The sequence below is a fragment of the Anguilla anguilla genome, chromosome 4 (assembly GCF_013347855.1).
Source record: "Anguilla anguilla isolate fAngAng1 chromosome 4, fAngAng1.pri, whole genome shotgun sequence".
Taxonomy (NCBI): domain Eukaryota; kingdom Metazoa; phylum Chordata; class Actinopteri; order Anguilliformes; family Anguillidae; genus Anguilla; species Anguilla anguilla.
Genome location: NC_049204.1, coordinates 64,631,510 through 64,658,971, shown reverse-complemented (window position 1 = coordinate 64,658,971; position 27,462 = coordinate 64,631,510). Strand labels below are relative to the sequence as shown.

The 27,462-nt window shown below is 49.6% G+C and overlaps 2 protein-coding genes across 3 annotated transcripts; one reads left to right on the top strand and one right to left on the bottom strand.

Moving 5' to 3' along the window:
- igfbp3 (insulin-like growth factor binding protein 3) lies at positions 1–16,528 on the top strand. Its single transcript, XM_035414983.1, has 4 exons — positions 1–470; positions 4,300–4,532; positions 7,162–7,281; positions 16,354–16,528. The coding sequence occupies exons 1-4, from the start codon at positions 104–106 to the stop codon at positions 16,477–16,479; spliced, it is 846 nt and encodes a 281-aa protein (XP_035270874.1). The 5' UTR covers positions 1–103; the 3' UTR covers positions 16,480–16,528.
- On the bottom strand, positions 12,075–24,823 carry igfbp1a (insulin-like growth factor binding protein 1a). Of its 2 annotated transcripts, XM_035414985.1 has the most exons (5): positions 24,302–24,823; positions 23,808–23,974; positions 23,042–23,170; positions 22,411–22,569; positions 12,075–12,106 (listed from the first exon to the last, which is right to left on the bottom strand). In XM_035414985.1, exons 1-4 carry the CDS (start codon positions 24,672–24,674, stop codon positions 22,444–22,446), a joined length of 795 nt encoding a protein of 264 aa, XP_035270876.1. In that variant the 5' UTR covers positions 24,675–24,823; the 3' UTR covers positions 12,075–12,106; positions 22,411–22,443. The 2 variants fall into 2 exon arrangements, with proteins under 2 accessions (XP_035270876.1, XP_035270875.1); XM_035414984.1 differs by lacking the exon at positions 12,075–12,106 and having other exon boundaries at positions 21,834–22,569; positions 24,302–24,822.
- Positions 24,824–27,462: the final 2,639 nt, after the last annotated feature.

Here is a 27,462-nt window from a genome sequence, read left to right as displayed (position 1 = left end):
AAATACAGATGGAGAAGGCTCGCCTGCGCTCTGTGGTAGAAAAAGTCCACTTAAGCCCGCGTGACAACTCGCATACTATTCCCTTTGTGTTTAACCTGTCACCATGATATCCAGGCTGTGCGTTCTTTGTCTGACGGCCGCGTTGGCAATACTCTCCCGGCTGGCGGAGGCAGTTGGGCCGGTGGTGCGATGTGAACCTTGTAACGCGGGAGCACTGGGACAGTGCAAACCGTTGCCCAAAGATTGTACCGAGATCGTCCGCGAGCCCGGCTGCGGCTGCTGCATGACTTGCGCACTTACCGAGGGACAGCCTTGTGGAGTGTACACGGGGAGGTGCGGCTCTGGTTTGACTTGCCAACACCAGCCGGGTGAGATCAAGCCATTGCAAGCTTTACTGGACGGACGGGGAGTGTGCTCCAGCGCAGTTTCCAAAAAACTCAGCGGCATTTTGCTGCCAGTTCATAAACAAGGTAGGCGGCTCATATTCGCTACGGTCATAGTGTTACAGCTAATATTTGTATACAGTGGTTTTCTAAGAAATAGAGTCAATGCGCTAGCTCGTGCGTGCTGACACCCAAGTTAGCTGTAGCTGATCTTGCATGCGCGAGGCACTGTGCTGCGTCACTAGAATAAGAATGTTGCTTTTGTTTTCATGGGAATTACTCATGTGAAATTAATGGCTTGATGCATATTAATTAGACAGGCCAGAAAAAGAGAGTAATATATAGCTACAAGTTGGAAGCGTGTCAGTTATGAACAGACTTTATGAGGAAGATAATTGCCTTGCGATTTGTGCCTCCGGCGAAGTATCTCTAACAGTGCTGTGCGCTGTTGAATTAAATAGAAAGAAACAGCATATATAGAACTTGAATGGCAACGTTTTGCTATCCTCAAATTCTTATGTGCCAACGAGAGAGAGACCTTCATAGAAGCAGTGCAAAATAGGAATGTCTTGAAAATAAAACTAAGGTTCTTGGACGATATAGCACCCAGCGAATCTAGGCGCGTTATTAAAAAAAAAAAATATATATATATATTGCAGTAATTACATTGACTTTCTAGCAGGGCGCCTGTTGTACATAAAAGTTGGCATAATTGAACGTACCATTTTAAACACAACTTGCAACAATAAAAAATGTGCAAAATGGCGTGGGAAAATGATATGATAGTTATGTCAGTGTTTTCAGCCACTACACTAGTCCGTTTATATATATATATATATATATATATATGTGTGTGTGTGTATATATATATATATATATAGTGCATGGACACACACCAGCGTACACACGCTATTGAATGTGTGGTGTGCACTGAATTTTGGCTTTGTCTAACCAATCGTTAGTGTGTGCCACATTCAGTTAAATATAGCAGGGGGCAGACGCATGAAGATTCGTATTTCTGAATTGCGTTTCTCTGGCCCATTTCTCGCCAGAAGATGAATTATTAACAAACAGTTTACGTTCCCTGTGCAAGCAGGCAGGCAGAGGTGCAGGCGAAGAACAAAAATTGCATCATTGACACAGTGTGCTTGTGGTTTTGTGCCATAACATTTCCTCTATAAAAAAAAAAAGAGAAAAGAACAAGCGTGCCTTTTAAAAGCCATATCTTCTGGCTGCTGCGCGTGGGATGGCTGTCAGGCGAGGGTTCGAGGAGCGCGTGTCTGTGAGAGCGTGCGCTGCGATCCAGGATGACAGAGCGGTGGAAATGTGCACGAGGATGCTTTAGGCTTAAGGGCCTTAGCAGGGCCGTGATCATGCGATCTTATGGCGGCACCGGGGGGGAATCAGCGACTCGGTCCCACTGTGTTTTCAGATGTCAGTGACGTCAACACCGACTTGTCCCCTAGCAATTTAGAGTAGCCACAATAATGAGCCGAAGTAGCTGAATGCAGGTCTGTGACAGTGGCTATTGGCAGTGAGCAGCGTCCTTTTTAAAAAAGCATTTTCGCAAACCTAGTAATTTATATTTCTCTTAGACCACTTGTTGATTTTTTTTTATTTTGGTGTGTGCATCATTTCCACTGGTTTCCATCCGCAGTCTGGGATCGTGGGCTGCATTATATTTAAATCATTTTATTTTATTTTTTACTCGTGTGACGTGTAATATCTATTTATGGCGTATCTCCCGATAACTGTATCCTATGTAGTATGCGCATAGTCTTGTCTGTAAATTGTCTCTGTAATGGTTGTTGGAAAAGTTACATAAACAAAGTCATCCCCCGCTGAGATCAGCGTTACGGCCTCCTGCTGTATAGCTGGGAGGCTAGATGAATGAACCAGCGAATAGATTGATGATTGAAACTGTCAGACCTTCACCACAGAGCGCTCAAATTTTCTCCCCCCTCTGGTGGAAGTAGATAATTGCACCTCAAGTGGTTTCAAGACTTCTTGCCAACAAGCAGAGGCCTCTACTTACTCCCATCTTTTTTAATGAGTTTGCCCGCTGAATTTCAAATTGTTTACTTGGCGCATATTATACAAACAAATGAAGTAAGAAGTTAAAAACCTTTAAATGGCGAAGCAGACATGTAAAAAGTTTACATTGCAAATAAATATTGATACCATCGAGGCATCCAAATACATCCAATTCTGTGGACCTCTGTCTATTCGCGCTGCTCGTTTACGTTTTCAAAGTAAGAGGAACAGCCGTGCGTTTACACTGTTGTTGTTGTTGTTGTTGTTGTTTTTCGATGTAGTTTTATTTCAAGTGGGGAGCGGTAAGGGTGACAATCGGAGGGCGTTCGACCCTAGTGGGCTGGTCCGTTGCCTGGATACTAATTGATGGAGCTGGAGTGCAGAGCTGCGCTGCTGGCCACATGTCCCACAGCCTTGCCTCTCCCCCGTCGGCTTGTTTGTCTGAAATCTGGTTCTACTTATTCAGAAAAATCCCCCGTCTTGATCTCTGGGCTAATTTGGAGGCAGCAGCAGCTTTGGCTGTACCAGGTTCCCCCCCCCCCCCCCCCCCCCCCCCCCACCGTCCCAGGCCCAGGTCACATGTCTCATCTCCCATGAGTCTTTGTGTCTGTGCCGTCTTCTCTTTTCTTTCGTGAAAATCAGGTGCCGCCAATTGGCCGAGGAGGGGGTCCTTTTTTGGGTCCTCCGTGCAAACCCCTGCATTTTTGCTCTGTCCTGCATTGCGAAGGACGGGCAGAGGTGTTCGTGTTCCACAGTGTTCCAGGTGTTCGCTCATAAATGTCACAGACAATTCCACCCCACTGTGGAGCAGGCCTGATTGATGGTTTTTCTTCGACATCAATCTTCAATAAAATAAATAATGAAAATTCATCATATGCGGTTGAGTGTCATGACAGGTGTTGTTTGGCAACAACCTTGTTTTTTTTTTTTTTTACCTCCGTGCGCAGAAAGTCATCTTAATTATTTTTCTTTCTCCTTTGTTTTGAGCGGAGTGCCGCGGGCAGAGTCGTTCGCTGAAGTCGGTTAAGGACAGCAACTGCAGCTGAGGCACCGGTTGGCCCGCGCTATGAGTTCAGCCGGCTGAGCTGAGTTAGCTCACGGGTAGTGCGCGTTCCCGGCCCGGCCCGTCGATCTGACCCCGCCGGGCTTCCGTTCACATTCAGCAACGTCTTCTGCAAACTCATTCACCTTGCGTGTGTCTGTCCTTTTTTTTTTCTTATTCTAAAGTTTAGAGACCGCACTTAGAAATATCTCTACCCGAGTGGCATTCACAAGGGGCCCATATAGACCTGGCTGTATAATTTTGTATGGTATAGACGTAAGGCTAATGGGTCTGTAATTTCCTCGGTTCTGCTTCTTTCCTATTTTTAGGCACCGTATTTGCGACTGTCCGGTCAGGTGGTCGATGCCCTGTCTTTAACGATTTGTCAAGAACCCTTTGCCAGTGGCCTATAAATAACTTTCCTCATTTCTTTCAGTACACTTGGAAATGTGCCTTCTGGAACGGAGGATTTGTTGATGTTAAATAGTTATGTTACTGTTTATTAGTTGGCTGGGTGACTCAGAGTACTTTGCTTCTCTGGTTTGAAAAGACTCCAGTGGGGTGTGACTGTTTATATATATATATATATATATATACACGGTATATGTAATAAATCATATAAGTATAGGCACGCAGTGTATGTAGATCTCAATGAGAACTGCAGCAGGAAGTAGGAGAGGGAGAGAGAGAGATAACAAAATAATAACCCACCTTTAATTTATGCTGAAGTTTAAACTGGCGGTGAGAAAACGTTCGTGAAGCAGAAGATTTGTTTTAAAAAAAAAAAGAAGAAGAAGAAGAAGCAAAAATAACACAGGCGCTCCTCTTGTGTCGGCCTAGAGAACAGCAGGGGCTCGGAGGAGGACAGGGGCACCAACGGCACGGGGTCTCAAGGCCTGGAGAGCGCCCACAGGGTCCCCGAAACCAAGGGGCCCCCCCATCACGCCAAAGGGGACGTGATCCTGAAGGAGCTGTCCCGAAAGTCGCAGAGCCACAGGGTGGAGTCGGTGTCGAGCGGCCTCAGCGCGGACATGCACAACTTCTCCCTGGAGTCCAAGCGCGAGACGGAGTATGTGAGTATCGACAGTCATGCCGGGGATTCTGGGAGCTGTTGAAAGGTTTTGGGGGGAGGGTGGGGGGGGGGTGGGGTGGGGGGGGTGGGGGGAGTGGGGGGAGTGGGGGGAGTGGAGTGTGGCGTGTGGAGTGTGGAGAGGGGGGAATGGACGGGTGAGCAGCCTCCACAGATTCCCGTCATATTTCTGCAAGGTCGTTCCGCCTGCTTGTGCCGCACAAACGATGAATTATGTGCGCCGTGGCACCCCCCCCCAATCCCCATCCCCCCCCACCCCCCCACCCCCCCACCCCTCGCACCCCACCATAACCCCCGCCCCCCCTTGCTTTTTGGCCAGATTAGAGGAGTACACAGAAGCCCTGTGCTGTAAAACCAGCTTGGATAGGAAACCCAGAGCTGCAGCTCAGAGCAGGATTTGCAGAGAATGTGGCACGCCCTGACCTTCTCTGTTCTTTTGTCTGTGCCTTAAGGTAGCGTGTGCCTGCGCTGTAAGATGAAACGTGCATGCGTGCACGCGTGCGTGTGTGTGTGTGTGTGTGTGTGTGTGTGTGTGTGTGCGCGTGCGTGAGCGTGCGTGCACGCGTGTGTGTGTGTGTGTGTGCGTGTGCGTGAGCGTGCGTGTGAGCGTGTGTGTGAGCGTGTGTGCGTGTGTGTGTGTGTGAGTGTGCGTGCACGTGGGCATGCGTGTGAGCGTGCGTGCGTGCGTGTGTGTGAGCGTGTGTGTGAGCGTGCGTGTGAGCGTGTGTGTGAGCGTGTGTGCGTGTGTGTGTGTGAGCGTGCGTATGTGCCGAACCATCACGCCCGTTGTGCAAACAGCAGTGCAGGCTTCCGTGATTCTGCATGGACCCACAATGCATCAGGGTTGCCCCCCCCCCCCCCCCCGCCGCAACAGATGTGAAGCCACCGGCGCTCCCGGTGTTGTGTGGTCCGCTGTCGGATCCACGCTACAGAAAGAGCAGAATATACACACATGGGAGACCGTCCATGCCGTGCAGTGTGTGTTTGGCAGTCTTCCCACCCGTAGGCAGACTCACCCGCTGCCCCTCCCCCCCCACACCCCACCCTCACCCCCCAGGGCTCAATTCCCCACCTTGCCACATTTTTATACTGCAATCCCATCTGTATATATAACCCTATACCCCTATCTGCTTTCTCCTGTTTGTATGATATTCATAAAACAGATATGCGTGAAACGTATGTGTGTGTGTTTGTGTGTACGTGTGCACTGTGTATGTGTGTGAGAGAGCGTGTGTGCGCGTATATGCGTGTGTGTGTGTGTGTGTGTGTATTGTATATGTGTTTGATGTGTTTGCGTCTGTGCAGTCGGTGTTTTACGGCGCTAACCGAGTGCCAGTAACTGAAGGGTTAATCGTATTTATCGTCGGCCTTCCTGGAAGCGAAACACATGTTTCGTCTAATGTATTAACCGCAGGGCCCGTCCGTTTGATGTGACTTTGCGGTTAAGCTCACGCCCCCACCCCCCCACCCCTCCCCTCCCCTCCTCGCCCCCAACCCTTTGCTGATGAATTATGGGAAGCCTCCTTGTGTTGGTAATGAAATTCACATCAGCGCCCCGCCCTGTGTAAACACTAACTGCCTCCCGTATGCCCCGCCCCCCCCTCCCCCTTTTTCTGGGGCGGCTGGAGTGTGCTGGCCGTGTTGGGCCTTCCCGCCCCCCCGATCACCCCCCCCCAACACCGCCGTCCCGCGAGTCGTCTCCGTGGAGACGGCAGTGAGGGCTCCTGTTGATCACCGTGGCTGCTGGAGGAGGTGGCCCCTGAGTCCTCCGTGAACTTCCCCCCCCCCCTCCCTTCCCCCCCCACCCGGGGTGCCCGTGAAAGCAGCAGCGCGGGACTTTCTGAATGTAACTCCGAGTTCCAAGTGGCGGTTAGTTCCTGTTCCGTTTCCAAAAAGAACGACGGGTTTTTTTTTTGCTGAGTCAGCACTGTGCCTGTGGGTAATTTTTTATTTTTTATTTTTTATTTTTTCTTAAGAAAATGTAATTATTTCATTTTTTTGTTGTTGTCATGCAATAAAAAGAAAAGAATAATTACATGTTGCCGTAAAGCATAAATCAGTTTGGGTTTAACCACAGGTAATTTTGGTTTTTTTTGTAAGTTTTGAGAGGGGGTTTGAAAGAGAGCTGCCATTAAGTCCACGGGGCACAAATTCGCTTTCGCGAGGTCGTTAGTGAGGGGAGGAACATTCGGGAATTGTGGGCCGGGGCAGGGTTGGGGGGGGGGGGGTGTGTGTGTGAGGGGAAATAGGGGTGAGGGATTAGGGTGTAGTTCGGGCGATGGTCCTGCACTGTAAAGCTCGTCTCCTTTAAACGTGCGTGCCAACATCTGTCCACCAGGGGGCAGCGTAGAGAAGGTACCGCACTGCTGTCCTGCTGTGCGTGGAAGTTTCCTTTCACGTTCCTCCTCCTCTCTTGCACTCACACACATTCCCGACCTTGGCTTTTTGGCAGTATGAGAAATCACAACCACGCCACCCCCTTCCTCCCCTGCACCCCTTACCCCCCCCCCCCTCCCTCACCCCACCCCGCCCCGCCACCACTCCAAGATTCCCATGGCGATGCCCCCCCCGCTTTATAAAAAATCGGGCCTTCTGGTTTTCGCTTTGCGCAGGGCCCCTGCCGGAGAGAGATGGAGAGCATCCTGAACAGCCTCAAGATCACGAACGTCCTGAATCCCCGGGGTTTCCGCATACCCAACTGCGACAAAAAGGGCTTCTACAAGAAAAAGCAGGTAAGGAAATGCCTTTCTTCCCCCCCCTCACCCCCCCCCCTCCCTCCTCCCTCCTCCGTCCCCTCCTCCGTCCCCTCCCCCGCGAGGAACAAGCGAGCGCGCGGGACGCGTACTCCGCTGGGTCTCTCGGCGCCTTGGAGGAAGCCGGGGACGCCGTCGCAGTTCTGAGGTCCCTCTCATCTATTGTCTCCCGCGCTAACGTTTTTATTATTTTTTCCTCTTCTCCTGAAATGAACCACAGATTAGAAGAAGGAGGTGGTGGTGGGGAGGGCGGGGGGGGGGGGGGGGCGGTTATTTTTATTTAAAGGAAGCATTCCTCTGCCTGGCCTTGAAAAGAGAAACTCCCCCGCGATCTCCCTGGTTGTTTGTTTTTGTCTTTTTGGAGACTGTGGCCGGGCTCCGCCCACATCGTCGGCTCTCCCCGCTCCTGATGCATGCTGGGAAAAGCCGGCAGCTGCTGGCGTCCGAAAGGAGCAGTGCTGTACTGCATGCACAGCTCTGCAGGCCCCAGGAGAGGAGGCGCCATGCTGCAGGGTTTGGGAGGGTTTGGGATGGACACTGCGCACGGCAGAGTCTGGCTCTGGAAGTTCCCTTAACAAAATGCTAATGCTAAATATGTAGCCTATATGGCGCATCACAGAAGAATAGCAGCAGAATAATGGGAATGGTAAATATATTTATGGTGCTGTACACTACATTCATTTAGCAGATTGTCTTAGCAAGAGTAACTCACAATGTAAATTACATACTCACACATACACACACACACACACACATACACACAGATTACATTAACTTCTTTGAGTTTGGGGTTTGGCCGATTCGATCGGACCCGCTGGCAGAGAGGGAGGGAGAGAGGATCAGTCAACAGAGCGCAGAGTGACAGGACGGGACGGGGCGGGGCGGGGCGGGGCACGAAAACAAAGGCGCGGCCCTCCGCCTGACGAGAGCTGTCCGAGGTGCTGAACGCGTTACCGCCAACGCCCCGCCCCGCCCCGTGGCTCACTGGCGCCCCCCGGAGGCCGGCCCCCTCCTCTCGCGCTCCCTGGAACCTGCCGTTGTGTAATTGCGCGAAAAAGAAAAAAAGCGTGACTCACCCCAGATAAAGCGCCGGCAGCAGACTTCTCAGAAATACGGTGACGCGGCCGCCGGTGTTCCTGTCGCGGTTCTGAGAAGAAAGGTGACTCGCCAAACAACTCGCTCGCAGGATTCCTGGAAAAACGGGTAAAAGAAGAAAAAGAAATAAAACCAAACCCTTAGGGGCTTTTTTTTTTTTTTTTTTTTTTTTTTGGTCTAGTTGTGAAAAGCATGGAGTCTTTTTTTTTTTCCTGGGATCTGATGTGACCTCTCACACAGATAGTTTGATGGCGCCGGTCGTGGATGGCATTGTAGTATAATGGGTAGGTAACTGGGATTTTAAGGTTGTTGGTTCCATTCCCGGGCGTTGTCACTGCCGTTGTACCCTTGAACGTGGTTTTTGGATTATTTCAATAAAAATATGTCCAGCCTCTCGCCCAATGCACGCTGGGATAGGCTCCAGCACCCCGCGACCCTGCCCAGGATAAGCGGGTATAGATAATGGACGGACCCTGCCCAGGATAAGCGGGTATAGATAATGGACGGACCCTGCCCAGGATAAGCAGGTATAGATAATGGATGGACCATGCCCAGGATAAGCAGGTATAGATAATGGATGGACCCTGCCCAGGATAAGCAGCGATAGATAATGGATGGACCCTGCCCAGGATAAGCAGGTATAGATAATGGATGGACCCTGCCCAGGATAAGCAGGTATAGATAATGGATGGACCCTGCACAGGATAAGCGGAAATAGATAATGGATGAGCCCTGCACAGGATAAGCAGAAATAGATAATGGATGAGCCCTGCACAGGATAAGCGGATACAGATAATGGATGGACCCTGCCCAGGATAAGCAGGTATAGATAATGGATGGACCCTGCCCAGGATAAGCGGGTATAGATAATGGATGGACCCTGCTCAGGATAAGCGGGTATAGATAATGGATGGACCCTGCTCAGGATAAGCGGGTATAGATAATGGATGGACCCTGCTCAGGATAAGCGGGTATAGATAATGGATGGACCCTGCTCAGGATAAGCGGGTATAGATAATGGATGGACCCTGCTCAGGATAAGCGGGTATAGATAATGGATGGACCCTGCTCAGGATAAGCGGGTATAGATAATGGATGGACCCTGCTCCAGGATAAGCAGATATAGATAATGGATGGGCCCTGCTCCAGGATAAGCGGGTATAGATAATGGATGGGCCCTGCTCCAGGATAAGAGGGTATAGATAATGGATGGGCCCTGCTCCAGGATAAGCGGGTATAGATAATGGATGGACCCTGCCCAGGATAAGCGGATATAGATAATGGATGTACCCTGCCCAGGATAAGCAGATATAGATAATGGATGGATGGATGTATGTAGGAATGGATTGCATGCAAGTAGACTGCATGGCTTGTGGACCTTTCAGCACCGCAGCAGTGCTGTAAACCCCAGTTTGATTGGTCCGTTTGCTGTAAAACTCAGTTTGATTGGTCCATTTATTCGCGTGGTGCCGTCACACACTATCGCCGAAGCCTCCAAAAAAAAAAAAGAGAAAGTTATGAAACCCTCCCGTCGTTTCGGTTCGTCCTGGAGCCGGCTAACGTGATGTAACTCATGGGCCCGTGTGTACGCTCGGTGCGCTGCGACGGGGGTGCGAGGGGGGAGAACGTCACCATGGGAAGCCCGCACTTGCAGGCGAGCCACGCGCGTGCGACTCCGCTACTCCTCATTGGCCCTCGAGCGCTGAGCGTCTTCAATGTGTCAAATCAAGGCACGCATTCCACTGTTTGTGTATGCCGTTAACGGAAAGATTTCTGCTGCTTGTTACGCTGTAGCGTGCAATGTTTTATTTTAGGCCACTACTTTTAGTAATATTTATCTTTGGATATTTTTTATTCAGCCATTGGGCTGCAAGACAAGGAGATAAAAAGTGGCAACGTTGGCATACCAAGGTCACTTCTGAAAGTCAGGGGTTTTGTTTTTTTTTGACTCGGACGCACCATCTCATCACGCGCAGCCGCAAAAAATAAATAAAAATGCTGTGACTCAACGATGGAGCGGTTCAGAACCGAGCTCTGTTTTGGGAGACATCCGCTGGAGAATGGCTTTGAAGGAGCGAACGAGCGGCCACTTGTGGGTTGAGTCTCGAGAGGAAGAGAGGAAACGAAATGCTAATATCTGCTAAATGCTAACGTATGATAAAATGCTAAAGGACGCTAAATGCTAACATATGCTAAATGCTAAGGTATGCTAAACGCTAACGTATGCCAAAGGCTCCGGGCGGCACCTCTGGCCAGAGTCGAATGCTTGATTGCTGGCAAGCTCACCGAATAATTAACCCCCCTCCTCCTACCCCTCTCTCCCCCCCCCCCCCCCCGCCCCCCCTCGCCTGACTCCTCCGCATCCAGCTGGCTTTGAAAGAGAGTCAGCGAGCGTAAGTCATTTGTTTAGATCACTGCACGTCATTTAGGGTGGCTTTCCTGCTTAAGGACATAAGTGTAGGCTTCGCAGGAGCGTGCCAAGCACTCATCGCTCCAGGGGCTCCGAAGCCTAGGTGGGGCTTCTTATACGTTGGTGTTGAAATATATTTTTAAGACGTATTTTTACACGTCTAAATATAACCTGCAGTTTATTTCAATGTTTTATTCTCGTGCACGTGCGCGCTCATATACATGCATTTAGGCAGCGAGAGATAAAGATACACACGCACACATACGTGTGTACAGACAGCAAGAGAGATAGATATTTAATATGCACACACACACACACACACACACACACACACAAATGCATAGGTGCACAGACACATAAAGCATAGCGGCTTGGTAGAATTTCAGCTGAAAACAACCCTGGGACACAGACTTTGTCTGTGCGCAGAAGGAACAGCTACTAATTCATGCTTACATGACAAACAGCAAACAAACCGACCAGGAAAAAAAAAAAAACCCCAAAAACAAGGGTGGAGCTTGGCGAGTTTTTTGGGGTCAGGGCGCTGACAGAGAACGGTGTCCGGAGAGCGGGCTGATTGGGCCGGGGGCGTCCTCTCGTCCCGAAATAAGCTGTGAAATAGGACCGCGGCGGGGCGGGCGCCTGATCCGGGCCGGCCGTACCTGTCGAGGTCGCAGCGAGGGCTAATTATAGCCGTAATTATATGAATCGGCGCGGCGGCCGTTGGCAGTGCCAGTCCCTGCCAGTCCCAGGGCCCCGGTCCTCACTGTCTGCCCCGCCCGCCCGCCCGAGCCTGCCGAGACGTTCCAAATGTTTGTGCATTGTGCTGTGCGGCACAGGGGGGGGGGTTTGGCAGTTCTGAGTAAACGGAGAAAGGGTGACCTTATTAAGAAAGCGAGAATAAAACTGTAAAATGGGGGGGGGGGGGGGGGGCGGGGGAGGGAGGCGGGCTGGATTTTTTGGCAAGTGGAGTCTATGCCGGCTGCCCAGTGCGAGTAGAGTGTAGGCCTGAGGAAGGGCCAAGAAGACTAACTACCTAAACCCCCCTCTACCACCCGCCCCCCCCCCCACACACACATGATTCCCCTCCTCCCCTCACTCCCCGGCCCCCCCAGAACGAACAAACGTCGGGGTGGTCACTCCTGTAATTGCTCAGCTCATTTGAAAAAGCCGTGCAAAAATAAATCTGAAGGCATTTTTCAAATCATACGCTTCCCCACAATTGGTTTATAATAAATGGCAGGCCAAAGAAGCACAGTCAGTTATTTTCTGTGCGTGTGTGTGTGTGTGTGTGTGTGTGCGAGTGTGTGTGTGTGTGTGTGTGTGTGCGTGAGTGTGTGTGTGTGTGTGTGTGTATGCACGCGCGCATGTGTGTGTATGCGCGCGCGTGCGAGTGTGTGTGTGTGTGTGTATGCACGCGCGTGCGAGTGTGTGTGTGTGTGTGTGTGTATGCGTGTGTGTGTGTGTGTGTATGCGCGCATGCGTGTGTGTGTGTGTGTATGCGCGCGTGTGTGTGTGTGTGTGTGTATGCGTGTGTGTGTGTGTGTGTGTGTATGCACGCGCGTGCGAGTGTGTGTGTGCGTAAGTGTATATATAACATACTGTACATGTGTATGTACTCATTTTCCTGTGGTGTAGAATTACCAGAGTAATATTTATACTCCGCAGGCCTCTGTGTTTAATGTGAGTTCTCGTGACCTGCAATCATTTTTGTTAACCGATGCGCAAGCTCGTATTACCTCATTTCTCCTCCAGCTCTGGTTTAGGAGGGCGATATCCTCCGTCTGGCTGAGGAGAAAAGGCTCCTTCACCTGTACGGCTCACCTCTTAAACTCTTAGTTCCACGCTTTCTTTCGCGCTTTCTTCTTAGTACCGAGGCAGCCAAACGCGGACGTTTCGTCGATGTTCGCCACCGACAAACACAACCTATTGAGCCGTGAATATTTAAAGTGTACAGCGAAGCCAGGTTTTATTTTTTGGCTTGTCTTTGCCCACTTCACAGTTTTAAAAGATGCGGGGGGTGGGGGGGGTCGAGAGTGAGAGCACAGAGGGGAGGGGTGTAGAACTAGCCGGTAATGTGTCATAGGCAGGTAGTCGGAGCCATTCAGGGGAAGAATTGAACAATCCTGTGTCAGTCAAAAAAAAAATACTCGGCTTCGAAACTCAAAAAACTTGACTTTGTGTTTATTGCCCCTTGGCCGGAGCTTTTTAAAGAGGAAGGGATGAAGAGAAGATCGCCTTCCTAGGAATCACGATTTTGTACTTTTTTGTTTTTTCCCCCCCAAGTAACCTTTCGTCAATGGAGAGATTTCTCTCAGGACTTGGCACATTTGGGGGCCAGAAGGTTTGTGAACATTAGCTGTCCATAAACAAGCTGCTGATGAAGACTTAAAAAACGACGTTTTTGCCGAGGAATTTGGAAGAAAAACAATAACAGAGAAATGTTATGCTAAATGTAATGGAGAGTCCTGTCACCAAGTTGGGAGTGTTGATTTCTGGGCTAATCAGGCGCTATCTGAATTAGAACGTGTTAAGATACATCCTGTGGGAAAAGCTTTTCAGATTGTCTGTTTGTGCGCACGGTGCTGTAGAGGAACAGATCAGCCCGGGCAGTTAGAACAGCAGATTCGAGATGGGGGAATGTTTTGCGAAACGTGCTGTTTGGGCGCCGTCGCTAGGGATGGACAGGGAAAAGACGAACGGTTCTTCGTGCACGAAAGGGATCTCTGGATATTCGCTGAAGCAGTTTGAGTTGAGTGCCTCGCCCGAGGGCGTAGCAGCAGCGCCCCACCTACCAAACCTCTAACTGTGGGGCCGTGAGCCCAGGTGTCCCCAGGCATTATGATACACTGCCAAGTTACACACACGCGCGCGGGTGCACACACACACACACACACACACACACACACACACACACACACACACACAGACACACACAGACACGCACACAGATACACACACACACACACACACACACACGCACACAGATACACACACACACACAGATACACACACACACACACGCACACGCACGCACGCACACTGATACACACACACACATGCACACACACACACGCACACAGACACGCACACGCACGCACGCACGCACACAGACACGCACACAGATACACACACACACACATGCACACGCACGCACGCACGCACACAGACACGCACACAGATACACACACACACACACACACACACACATGCACACGCACACAGATACACACCCGCACACGCACACACACACACAAGCACAAACCCATACATACACACACACAAGCAAAAACAAGTACACAGAGACACACACACACACACACACACACACACTCGAGCACGCGCGCAGAGTGGACAGTCTTCCAGCTCAGAGCCTCACTGGAACGCAATGTTATTCTCTCCTCTGTGAAGTGAACTGGTCCGATGAGACAGAAATAGCCGGTCGCAGCGATGGCAGACAGCGTTAAAGAGGAGGAGAAAGAACGACTGAAGGTTGGAATGAAGGCATGGAGGAAGGATGCGAACGACAAGCGCGGAGATGGCGGTCCTGTGGGGGGGAGAGATGGGTTAGGGGGTCGGGGGGGGGGGGGGGGGGGGGGGATGCGGCAGGCTGTATTTATTTTAGCCATGGCTTCCTCTCTTGAAAGCTTCTTTTGAACCGAAATACTGACGCTGTTTTCTGGATGTCAAACTCCTTATACAGGGGGTGTCCATATGTGCCACCCTCACCCCCCCCCCCCCACCCCTGTACCCCGTACCCACTTCCATCACCGCCTTCTTGGTGCTTATCTGTTCTTGGATGGCCAGGATTGATAATGGGCGGGGGGGGGGGGGGGGGGGGGGGGCTGATCAGATTTTTTTTTTTTTTTAAATAAATACAAAAATAACATGGAGGGTGGGTTTAATAAAATCCCCCCCCCCCGGCCCCCCCTCGCCCCAGTCAGTCTGTAAATCATTTGTTGTTCCCATAATTTGGAGCTCCAGAGTATAATCAGTAGCAGATGATTTTGACTGTGTGCCAGCTTCTAAAAATAGAACTGTGGTCCAAGTGCTCTTCCTGATGGGGCTGCACAAATATTTTATCCGGGTTTTTTATTTTTTATTTTATTTTATTTTGTCTGTTTGTTTGTTTTTTTGGATACATTCGTACTTTTTTTGTGTTCTGTGAAGGGAGTTGTTCTCACACAAAACACACCCCCCACCCCCCCCTTCGTCTCAATGGCCGTTCTATCCCAGAATCGGAAACCCAAACGGACTGGTATCCCGCGCCTGGAGTGCGCGGCCCTTCCAGAAGGTTCCATGCGGGACGTTTAATGGTGTGTGTGTGTGCCTCAGGGCATGGGAGCCAGGCCCCGGGAACAGAAGTTTGGGGGTTTTGGTTGCTGGCACCCTGCTCTCTCGGGCTCCGCGGTCGCTCCCGTCCCGTCCCGTCCCGTCCCGTCCCGTCCTGTCCCGCTCTCGCTCGCTGGCAGAGGGGAGGGGACGCAAAAACCTCAGTCCTTTGGCGATGCCGTGAGCTCCGGGTCTGCGGTCCGACGGCCTCCTTCCGAACGGATCATTTTGGGGGGGGGGGGGGGGGGGAGGGCAGGGGGGTGGAGGGGGGGGGGGGAGGTTGGGTTAAAGCACGTCAGGGTAGATAGATTGTTTTTGGCTGCTCGGGTGCGCTCATCTGGAGATCGCATCAGGGACGGCGCGGCCTGATTCTCTGGCCCCCTCCCCGCCAAAACGTCCCAAACCCCCCCCGCTATGTTTAGCTGCACTTAGGTATGACTGGCGTCTGCTTGGGAGCATTCCCAGGAGGGAGGAAATACCCCCCGCACCCCCCCCCCATTTAGAATTTAACCCTGTCCCTCACGGTGACATCCAGAGGCGGGGGGGACACACCCCTTTGGCATGTTTTGGGCACGGTGTTATTGTGACGGGGAGGTATGCCTGGCGCTTGGACAGACACACGCATCGTCCGGGACCCTGCCAGCCTGCCAGCCAGGGTTTAAGCACCCTTAGGTGCACCGCTCCCCCCTCTGTGTCTCCACGGAGGAACCCCCGTCTGGGTCACGTCCCGCAGAACGGTGAATGGTTCAGTCCGGGAGCTTTCGCGCTTTTGACACTTAGCCTGGAGGGGTTCCGTAAAGTCCTAAAACGGGTGCCCCGTGTGGAGGCTAGCCGAAGAGCCCGTTTTTTCTGAGGCTGCGAGAGAAAGTTTCCAGAAGCTTCTGCCGTTGCAAATGAACAGTGTGAAACATTTCCTGAAAGGATCAGGTTTGCTTGCGGGGGGTGGGGGGGGAGGTGGGGGGGAGGGGGGGTTGGTGTGGCAGTGTGAAAACAGAATGGGTTTTTTTTTCTGTTACTTAACATATTAACATAAAAGTCTCTCTCTTTGCTCTTCTTCCCTTGCTCATTCTGTCCATTTCCTCTCTTCCTCTCAACTCTTTTTCTCTGTCTCACTCTCTCTCTCTCTCTCTGTCCTTGTTCTCTTCTTCTATCTCTCTCTTCCTCTCCTGCCGTTTCTCTCCTTTCTTCCTTCCCCCCCCCCTTTCCTTCTTCCGCAGTGTCGCCCGTCCAAGGGGAGGAAGCGCGGGTACTGCTGGTGCGTGGACAAGTACGGCCAGCCTATGCCCGGCTACGACGGCAAGGAGAGGGGCGAGGCCCAGTGCTACAACCTGGAGAGCAAGTGAGGCAGAACGAGAGAGAGAGAGAGAGAGAGAGGGAGGGAGGGAGGGAGAGAGGGAGGGATGGAGAGAGAGAGAGGGAGAGGGAGGGAGGGAGGGAGGGGTGGAGAGAGAGAGGGAGAAGGAGAGGGAGGGAGGGAGGGATGGAGAGAGAGAGAGAGAGAGGGAGGGAGGGAGAGAAAGAGAGAGAGATGGGGAGAGGGAGGGAGAGATAGGGAGGGAGGGAGATAGAAAGAGAGAGAGAGATGGGGAGGGGGAGGGAGAGAGAGGGAGGGGGGAGGGAGAGGGAGCGAGAGAGGGAGGGAGGAAGGGAAAGAGAGAGAAAGGGGGAGAGGGAGGGAGGGAGGGAGAAAGAGAGAGAGAGAGAGGGGGAGGGAGGGAGGGAGAAAGAGAGAGAGAGAGAGAGGGGGAGGGAGAGAGAGAGAGAGGGGGAGGGAGAGAGACCGTGTTGCCGTGAGCTCTGCGGATCGTGCGCACAGGACTGAGCGCACAAAGACATTGAAGGTGCCGGTTCTCCGTGGCCACACCCACCATCGGGTCGTCGTCCGGGCGACCGAGCCGTGTGACCTGCGAGGAGAGTGCCGCGGAGTCCAGCGGAGTCTGGAGATCGCCGCTCGGCCAAGCCGTTCGTTTCTTACGGCTTTCTGTACCGCGCACAGGGAGCTTCGAATTCTCAGACAGAACGAGAGGTGTGTGAGAGAGAGAGAGAGAGAGAGAGAGAGAGAGAGAGAGAGATGATGATGATTTGAATAAATATATGTATATATATAAATATATATATGTATATATTTATACACATATATATAAATATATATATGATCTGCACTATTCTTTAGGGAGAGAGAAGGCACTTCACTTCTGAAACAGAAGGAGGGATTTTCCACTCGCTTTTATAAGAGCTGCATGCGACCCACTTGATCCAGGGGGGCTAAATGCTCAGCATCGAAATCCACGCAGTGCGCATAGAAACATACAAACCAGCAGGTGGATTTTTTTATCTGTGCGTTACTGTGTGTGTTAAGCTAGTGCGTGTGTGTGTGTGTCTGTGAGTTTGTGTGTGTGTGTGAATGAGAGAGCATGTACGTTCAACCATATATATGCTATTTTTTAGGCGGTGAAAAAAGAGACAGAGAATGGTGCTTTTGAATCATGGCCCAGCAGTGCAAGCAGTGGCTTCAGTGGGGGGGGGGAGGGGGGGTGGTGGGGGTCGGGGATAGGGGCTGCTGTAGAGAGCCTTTTAACCCCCCCCATACTCTTACACACAAACACACCGTGTGCAGTCCATCATCTAATTAAACAGGTTTTCACAAATCCCGCTCAAAAAAGGTGTGACTCACCAGTGACAGAGCACAGGCAGTATCACAGCAACAGCACACAGGCGGTGTCATGGTGACAGCACACAGGAGTTGTCATGGTGACAGCACACAGGCGGTGTCATGGTGACAGCACACAGGAGTTGTCATGGTGACAGCACACAGGAGTTGTCATGGTGACAGCACACAGGCGGTGTCATGGTGCTTTTTCATAAAAGAAGAGGGGGGGGGGAGATATCCTCTGGTTTTTATATCCCGGCCTGTGTGGCAGGAATGGAAGTGTGAGCTCAAAAGCTTGAGGGCCATTAATATCAGTGCCTTATTTTAAATGCGCTCTTTTTTGCCTTTTATACCTTTACACATCTACAGTGCTCAGATATCTACAGCCACAGGAAGTGTGTGTGTGTGTGTGTCTGTGTGTCTGTGTGTCTGTACATGCATACCGTATGCATACAGTCACTGTGCACATGTGAGTGTGTGCCTGCTGCGTGTGTGTGTGTGTGTGTGGTGTGTGTCTGAGAGAGAGAGAGAGCGCTAGTGAGTCAGTGTCTGTGGGTGGTCTCGACCTGCCGAGCAGCAGCTTGGTTGTCTCTCCTCCAAACCGGCTTCTCTCCTGTCGGCCCCCTGTTGTAGCCTCAGAGCCGCCACCCCAAACCCCCCCCCCTCCCCATGCCCCCTCCCCCCCCGCCCCACCCCACGACCTGCAGCGATGCAGCTGAGGCTGAGCCTTTCATCACACACACACACACACACACACACACACACACACACACACACACACGCGTGTGCGGCTTCACGCAAACGCGCTCCACGGGGGATACTAACGAAGATGTGGATTCACAAAAATGCAAAAGTAAAAAAGTTACAACAACAAAACAAAAACGAAAAAAAAACAGTGATACAACAGTGATATTAATCATTATTATAATTTTTTTTTGGAAAGGACATTCATTATCGTCAGCAGTGGTTTCTGGTTGAGACCTCTTCTGCCACATCCTGTGTAATGACTTGAAAAGTGGAGGGTGCCGATCTGGAAAGCTTTCCCAGTAGCTTGGTAGCATATAATTGGCTGCACGCTTGCTCTAAAAATGCTGGTGCTATTGCCATTTCTGTCTAGTTTCGTTGACTTGACTGTTGGGGAAGATGATGACATATCTGTCGAACTGGTGGCCCTCCTGTATTTTATTTTTATTTGTATTTTTTTTTTTTTTTTCCTTGGCCAGCTGTGTGTCTGGATGGACATATATACAGTACTTAAACATATATTTATCTCAGAAGACGTATAAGCTGATCCAAACTATTCATTTTCTTAAGAACGGTACCGTGACTTATTAATTGCACAACGGAACAAATTCAAACAAAATGAAAGAAAGAAAGAAAGAAAGAAAGAAAGAAAGAAAAAAAAAACGACAACAGCAGCAAATTTTGGGAATATAATCACTAATAGATATTTAATACTTCATTTATTTTTCAGCAGTACGGCAGAACAAAGGTTCACGCGGATAATCGTGTAGATTTGTGGCATGACCTGCACTCGTTTCACAGAACACCTGTAGATTCGTTTCTCGTTTCTCTGTAACCCCGCCTCCTGTTGTGCAGCGTTTAAGTCACGTCTACGTGTAGCAGTGCATCTGAACAATGTAATTAATTAAGTCACTTTTCTGCTGGTCTGGTAAAGATATCTCTTTTCACGGGTAATTGTGTGTGTGTGCGTGTCTGTGTGCGTGTGAGCGTCTGTGTGTGTATTTTTTTTTTTAAAGGTATCATTTTAAAGAATTTTGATTCTTGAAGCTTTCATGTTACTAAACTAGAAATCACAGCTGTTCTTTTCTTTGAGAAAGGAAATGATTCTGTTAAAGTATAATTTGTATTTAATGTTCTTTTTTAAAAAAAAATAAAGAATAAACACTATTTTAATTTACTATTGAAGTTGAAGCATTCTTTATTCTTGATTATAAACCCACTTTTGTAAAAAAATAATAATAATAATAATAATTTAACAATTACAGCTCAGGGACTCTTTAATAGACTTTTCAGATTTTTCTGACCTCTGACCTATGACCTATGACATCTCTACAGCATGGATGAAACATCATGAATACAGTGGAGAATACAGTGATCTAGTTTTTTTTCCCCCATTTTAATAAAAAGGAATTCCAAAAATCAATATTGTTCAAAAATTTAATCCACATCCAGAAGTTAGGGTCGGGGTTGAAACCGAGGTGTAGATTTACATTCATCAGGTTTTCAAATGAAACTTGCGTTTCCTCAGAAACCGCATACTAGAAATAAGTGACTTATTGGTGGCAAGTTGTGCATTACATTACACTTATCCAGAGCGACTTACACAGCTTTTTAAAAAATTTCTTTTTTTTTACATAGCATTAACATTGCATCCATTTACACAGCTGGATATACACTGGAGCAATGCAGGCTAAGTTTTTTTATCCATTTATTTTTATTTAACCTTTATTTACCTAGGGTAGGTTAGCTGAGCACGGATGCTCTTTTGCAAGAATGCCCTGCTTCACACTCATACACATTCACACCTGAGAGTTGCCCAGTACAACCACAATCCTCTATTGTTGACCAATGAGCAGCTCCACTGGAGGGAGAGAACATTTTTAGCAAATTAAATCAGGGGATGATTAGGTGGCAAGTTTTTGCAGGATCTGGGATTTTAGCCAGGACACCGGGGAAACCCCTACTCTTTGCGAATAGTGTCATGGGATCTTTAATGACCACAGTGAGTCAGGACCTCGGTTTAACGTCTCATCCGAAAGACGGCATCTCCTACAGCACAGTGTCCCCATCACTGCACTGGGGCATTGATGTTTATTTGACCAGAGGGAAGATTGCCCCCTGCTGGCCCACCAACACCACTTCCAGCAGCAGCTCAGTATTCCCTGGTGGTCTCCCGTCCAAGTACAAACCAAGCCCACACTTGCTTAGCTTCAACCAGTCGGCAGGAGCAGAGTGCGTGGTGGTATGGCTGCTGGCAGTGCCTGCTCAAGGGTACAACGGCAGTGTCCTACCTGGGAATCAAACCCGTGACCTTCAGGTTATGAGACCAGCTCCTTCCCAATTATATTACACTGCCACCAGGTGGCTCTGTGAAGCCTGAATGGGGCCAGGCGGGCGGGCAGAGGGTGTGGAGAGCAGCCAGGTGCCCCAAAAAAGCCAGGTGTGCAGCTCATTAGAGATTTCTCTGAGAACACTTCCTCGTCTATCTGTATGCCTCTCCCCAGCCCATAGAACTACACACACGCATGCACGCACGCACACACATACACACCCACACACACACAGACACACACGCGTACGCACGCACACACACACACACACACACACACAGAAAAACACGAACACATTCGCTTTTTCAGAGAAGGCAAAGAGAAAGAGCACACAACTGTACTGAGGTTTACAGATTTATTAAATATATATATATATGCATATATATATATCTACAGTATATATATATTTACAATATGTTGTAATTACAAAAGTATACATACAGGTGATTGGATAGTTGCTTTTGGAATACAACAACAACAACAACAACAACAAAATAGCAGCACTCTGTGAAGCATTCAGTAACAAGGAGAAATCTGTGTAATACAGTGCGGGGGTGGGGTCGGGTGGGGGGGGGGGGGTTTGGGTGGGTGGTGGTGGGGGGGGTGGGCGACAGCGCGCTCACTTTGCACAGATGTTTCAATAGCAACCAGAATCGAGCTACTGCGGCTCTGGCCGCTTCTGAACGTCAAAGTGACGCGCTAACGCTAGCAAACCGATCGAGTGCTTTTTCTTCATACAGCTAGGGGGGGAAAAAAAGAGTTTTTAAAATGGCCTGCAAGGAAGAAAAAAAAAAAGTATAAAATACAACGTAAAACAGAGGTAGGTAAAAGTCAATACCCGCTCGAGAGTTAACGTCCAGGCCTAGGATCAGCTAGTCTGCGCCACAGGTTCGATCGGACGATGGCAAGTTCGTTCGCAAAAAAAAAAAAAATTATTATAATTAAAAATTATATATGTGTATATATATATATATTTTTTTTTTCAATGGTGTATTCATACAGTACTGAGAAATTCTCAGTTCTTTCAGCACATCAGTACAGCATAACAAAGACACTCCACTCCATCGAAACCCGAGTTTGATGCCTTGCAGTTGCTTGGCTCTGTAATCATTCATTCAAGAATAAAACCGAAAAGACCTTGAGATAGGACAGCATGAGGTATGCCCACTCACGGAGTTACGTAGTCAGAACCCAGAAATAAACACTTCTCCTATATACATCCATACAAAAAAGTAATAAAGCAAACATGTATATATAAATATCCTTAAAATAATTACAAATATTAAATACTAGAATGTTTACATTACGTTTAAAATAAATATGGCCATATAGTTCATGTAAATACATTTTGATTATTTTGTTTCCTTTCAGAAAAATAGTTTTCTTATTTAATTTCCGGGAACCACAGTGTTAACAATCAAAAGACAGTGTACCTGAATCAAGGATGAACATTAAATAAATAAGAAAGGTATCAAAAGAAGATCCATCGGTGCACGCGAAGGAGAGTGTGCCTGTGCGTGTCGGTGCCTGCAGGTGAGCGTGTGTGTGTGTGTGTGTGTGTGTTGTAGGATGGATGAGTGCTGTCAGTGTGTGAGTTCTTGTTGGCACTCCGAATCCCCCGTGAGATCGCTGGACCCGAGGATCCTCTTCCCATTCCAGGAAGACACGCACCAACACCGGCCCCTCTGGCCATCCAGTGAAGACTCACACTGCAGAGAGAGAGGGGTAGAGGGGTGGAGAGAGAGAGAGGAGGGGAGAGATAGAGAGAGAGAGACTGTTGAGAATGCTGTAGCCACTCCACACACTCCCACTACCCTCTTCATAGTGTCCATTCCGTTCCCCCCACAGGATTTATTATCCATTTAAAATACGCCCCCTCACCCCACCCCCCCCAACCCAAACACAGTCACCCCACAGGGGGGGGGGGGGGGTGACATCAGGGCGGGGCAAGCAGGGTGCACAGCTAGAGTTACACAGATCTGGATTAGATGGGTGGGAATGGGGGTGGGGATGGGGATGGGGATGGGGTGGTGGTGGGGGTGGGGATAGGGTGGGGATGCGGATGGGGGAGGTTACGCTTGGTGATTAGGGCGAGCGCAGGTAAGCGCAGGTGAGCGCAGGTGAGATTCTTTCGCGGTGACGGCACTGCCGAGTCGAGTTACGGTCGCCGCGGCGACTCACCTGCTTGGCCTTGTAGAAGCCGTGCTTGTCGCAGTTGGGCAGGTAGAATTTGGTCAGCTTGTCGCCCGGCTTCTGCTGCGATTTGGCTATCTTCTCCAGGGCTCGCTGCAGCTCGATGTGACAGGGGCCCTGTGGACAAACAGGTCCCGCACAGAAGGAGTTAGCACCTGATTTACCTGACTGATTTCACATTCCAGCAAATGGGCCACGATGAACAACCACCACCGGCATGGCATGACAGATCTGGATTATTTGTATAGTGCGTAACGCAACCACTTCGAATAATGGCCTGCATTTGGACCAACATACAGACCCTTACTGGTTGTCATAGAAAGATACGCTGCAGTTTCGTTGGGAAATATTCAATCTATGCCGTCCATTTATTTTTTCATAACACGCGTTGCGTTGACTATTAAAAAAAGATCACCTTCAATGGTTGATCATTACTAATGAAGGGGACCAAAAGGCAGCACGCGTTCGCGCTAAATGGAGGTCTGGAGCAGAACAAATAGATTTGTCGAATGCGGCTTTCCTCAATTCCGATCGAGTTCGTTTATATTTGGAAGCACGGGGGCTCCCCCCTGTGGTTTCCGCTTAATCTCACACTCAAATATTAGCAGCTTTCCTGCTTTTCTCTTCAATCTTTTTTTTTTTTTTTTTGTAGCACCGTCTTTACCCTTCCCTGGCGAGGTGGGAATACAGTTGCTTTAACGTTATAAAGGCAGCGGAGCGATGACACTGAGTGTCTTTTTTTTTGAGCGCTTACCGGTTCCACGAGTTTCTTTCGGATGGCGTTGAACTTGGCTTTCATGCTTTCCTGAGCATCCGCAACAGCCTTCGGATCAAAGGGCTTGTTATTTCCGGAGAGGTAGATTGGTACTTGGTCAGGTGTGGCGGCGCCGTTTCTGGTTTCTGCTTCTAACTCACTCTGATCTGCATGGGCGAGGGAGAAAGAATGTTAAAAATGAGCGAAGTCAACGAAGTCTACATGATATTTATATCAGGTAATTCGTCAGTGTAGCTCCAGTTAAAAAAAAAATATTTTAAAAAATAGTTTCAATCCATGCAGAATAAATGCCGGCTTTTATACAACGTATCTAAATGCATGAAGTTAATAACCGATTTCTTGAATGCAATCAAACGCGAATCACCAAACGACATTTTTAAAACTAACCATTTAAAATAGTACTATTACGATTTAATGTAAACGTTTCCTTTTCGTTCATTTTTTGACGGTGGTTTGACGGTTCGTACGCCTACCTGCACTTGGAGTTGCTTGGCTTCGCTGAGCTTCGGAGATCTCCACGCAGACGGCTTGCCCCCGCGTGAGTGAATGGAGGGGTCGGGTGTCCCCGGGTCTTGGCGTGCAGCGCAAGCCCGAGCCACAGTGCGCCGTGTAGATTCCGCAAAAGTCGCCCTTCTTCAGAGCGCAAGCAAGGCAGCACCCGCAGCCCGGCTCCCGGAGAACCTCCTCACATTCCGGCGCGACCGCCGGGCATTCCAACTGCCTCTCCGGCGTGCACGGGGCGCAGCGGATTGGCTCCTGTGCCAGCAAGGGCGAACTCAGTGCCGGCGTCAGAAGGACAGAGAAGGCTGCCGCCACCCAGAAGTAATTCATAAATAATCCACTCATCACAAACGAATAGCTGTTTAAAAAAATCAAGTGAGAAGTTGCTTCTTGGTATCTCGCTAAGTTTCTCTTGTTGGAGGATGACTAACTTCATTCAGCGCGCAGCGGTATTTATACCGTGGCTTGACCTCCAATGTATGTTAATGTTTGACGCATTGGTAATATAAATGATTTCTTAAAAGAAGGTGTCATGATTCGATGTCTTCTGATTGGTTTGCGTAGATCCGGTCAGGGGCTTATTTGAACGAGCATGTAAACGACGTCAGTGTTTACGTTGGAACAGACAGTACCGGCACTTTGCTTTGTGGGAAAACACAACATTGGTAAGTGACGACAACACTGTTTCCCAAAAAATAAAAAAGGGGGCGAGGAGGGGGGGGGGGGGTTGTGGGGGGTGGGGGGGGGGGGGGGGGGGGGGGGGGGTCTGAGGGGCGGGGAAGGGGTCTCTCTCTCTCTCTCTCTGTATGTATGTGTGTGTGTTTCTTGGGGGTGGCCTCTGGTCATCCTGTAGTCATTTTCTTTTCTCTTGGACTCAAACCAGGATGTTCTGCTCTTCTACACTCTACTGTTTTTTTTTCTTTTTGTTGTTGTTGCATGTTCCATCATTTATCATTCACTTTTTTTCCCAGTAAATACATAACTTGAATTTCTAAAGGATTAAGATTGAATAAAATCTTAATGATGCGTCGCTCGGTTAGTAAATGTATTTTATTTGTTTTGTGATGCCTTGCTGAGTGCACAGATTATCCGCGCAGTCGATTGATAAGAACAATGGCTGCTATTCATAGCAACTCCCTTCTTCCCCGCAAACTTTCCAAACACATGCAATCATTTACGTTGCCAAATTACGTTCTCCACTGTCCTCAGTTATCTATTGCAACACTCCACTGTGCCTGCCGTCATTCAAGCATTTCAAAGCTTATTATTATTATTATTATTATTATTATTTTTTGGGCTGATGGTGGTTGATGCAGATCCTGTGCCAGCTGCATTAAGAGGGGGGGTCAGCACACATTCCACTGAGTCATGTTGCAGTTTCCCTCTCAGGCTGTGGCTGACCTTTCTCAGCAGAACAGTGCCAGATTCAGTTCTGGGTGACCCCCCCCCCCACCCCCCCCCCCCCCCCCACCCCCCCCCCCCCCCCCCCCCCCTTAATTACTCATTTCCTGTGTCAGCTGTCATTGGGGTTCTCAGCGTTACCCAGAAGTCAACGCTGGCATGAAGACGGGCACGTTCTCGCTCACTGGCTCGTCCGGTCCTGCCCTGCCCTGTCCCGTCCCGTCCCGTCCCGTCATGTCCCGTCCTGTCCCGTCCTGTCCCGTCCCGTCCTGTGCCTGCAGGGGTGTGCTTCCCGAGGCGTGCTCCCCTCTCTCTCTCTCTCACCCCGCCCTGGGCATGTCGAAGTGTCCTTGAGCAAGACACCTAACCCCTAACTGCTCTGGCGAATGAGAGGCATCAATTGTAAAGCGCTTTGGATAAAAGCGCTATATAAATGCAGTCCATTTACCATTCACCCCGGAGACAAGAAAGGCTGAGAGGAGCAGATCCACAAATTCTGTGGACGAATGTCAGCTGCAGCCCCCCACCCCCCCCCCCCCCAGTCCCACTCCTGTTTCCTGCCCCTGAAGGTTCTGTTGTGCGCTCGCATCCATCAGCTTGACCCTGCGGTTCTGACCCCGTCGGTTCGAGGTGCATTTACCTCAGTTTTCGTACACTCTCGGACTGAAAGGGTTCTCCTAAAAGCACCTCTCTGTCTCCATGGAGGAACCCTATCTAGTCCAAGGGTTCTTTGCCAGGCAAAAAAAAAAAAAAGGTTAAATCTGGGAGCTTTTCAAACTTTTAACACTGATCAAAGGGTGTTCCATGCAGAACTAAAAAAAGTGTTCCACTATGGAGGCAAGCCAAAAACACTTTTTTTTCCCCTCGAGCTTTCCGAGCGCTAGTTTTTTTTAATTTAGCCCCCAGCGTTGCATAGTTGGGCGGGAGGAGGTAGGAATGGCATCTGCCAGGACATCCAAGGCAGCGGCGTAATTGAATACCATCAGTTCACCGACGCTTACGCGTTTGATTGAAGGACCGGATTATGATGAAGTTTGACAGGCGTAGTCTGTCGCAGGTCTATTAAGTTCAAAGCATTCACCAGCAGACATGCATTCCCCCCCCCCCCCCCCCACCCCCCATCCTACGCTACAGATGAAAAGTGACAAGAAATCATAATAGGATTAAAGTGAGAGCAAGATTAGAGGTTTTTAATAGCAAAGGCAAAAAAGAAAAAAACCCACGGTCACGGTATGCTGACTGAAAGACCCCTAATCCCGTCATATTCACATGTACCGGTGCGTGTTCACATGCGAAGCGCAATCACGCGTTTTGAGGAAGACCCGAGACGGCAGTTGCTCCTCTGCCCTGACCTGAGGTGACTCGACGTACAGAAACCTTCTCCAGGATTAGCACGAAGGCGCTAAGCTGCTGCAGGGGGACTGTCGGATAACGAGGCGCTCTCCGAAAAGATCCCCCCCGCCGACGCCTCTGCGGACGTCCTCGTTCGGCGCTCGGTGATGACGCTCCCTGACGGCTCGATCTGCCCGCGGTTTAACGAGTTCCTCCCATCAGCGAGGAACGGGGGGATATTAGGTCTTAATTGGAGCGTTCGCCCGGATGGTTTTTAAGGGCATGTCAGGTCATAATGTTCGTTTTTAAGACATGCCGTAGATAATTTTTTTTTTGGGGTAGAGTCAGCGATTTTGTTTATTTAAAAAAAAAAAAGTTTTTATAACCCCAATGGACATTT

Coding starts and splice junctions, on each gene's coding strand:
- igfbp3 (XM_035414983.1), top strand. CDS start 104: ATGATATCCAGGCTGTGCGTTCTTTGTCTGACGGCCGCGTTGGCAATA. Junction 471..4,299: donor GCTGCCAGTTCATAAACAAG/GTAGGCGGCTCA, acceptor GTGTCGGCCTAG/AGAACAGCAGGGGCTCGGAG. Junction 7,282..16,353: donor GCTTCTACAAGAAAAAGCAG/GTAAGGAAATGC, acceptor CTTCTTCCGCAG/TGTCGCCCGTCCAAGGGGAG.
- igfbp1a (XM_035414985.1), bottom strand. CDS start 24,674: ATGAGTGGATTATTTATGAATTACTTCTGGGTGGCGGCAGCCTTCTCT. Junction 23,975..24,301: donor CCAAGCAACTCCAAGTGCAG/GTAGGCGTACGA, acceptor TCGCCCATGCAG/ATCAGAGTGAGTTAGAAGCA. Junction 23,171..23,807: donor GAAAGAAACTCGTGGAACCG/GTAAGCGCTCAA, acceptor GTTTGTCCACAG/GGCCCCTGTCACATCGAGCT.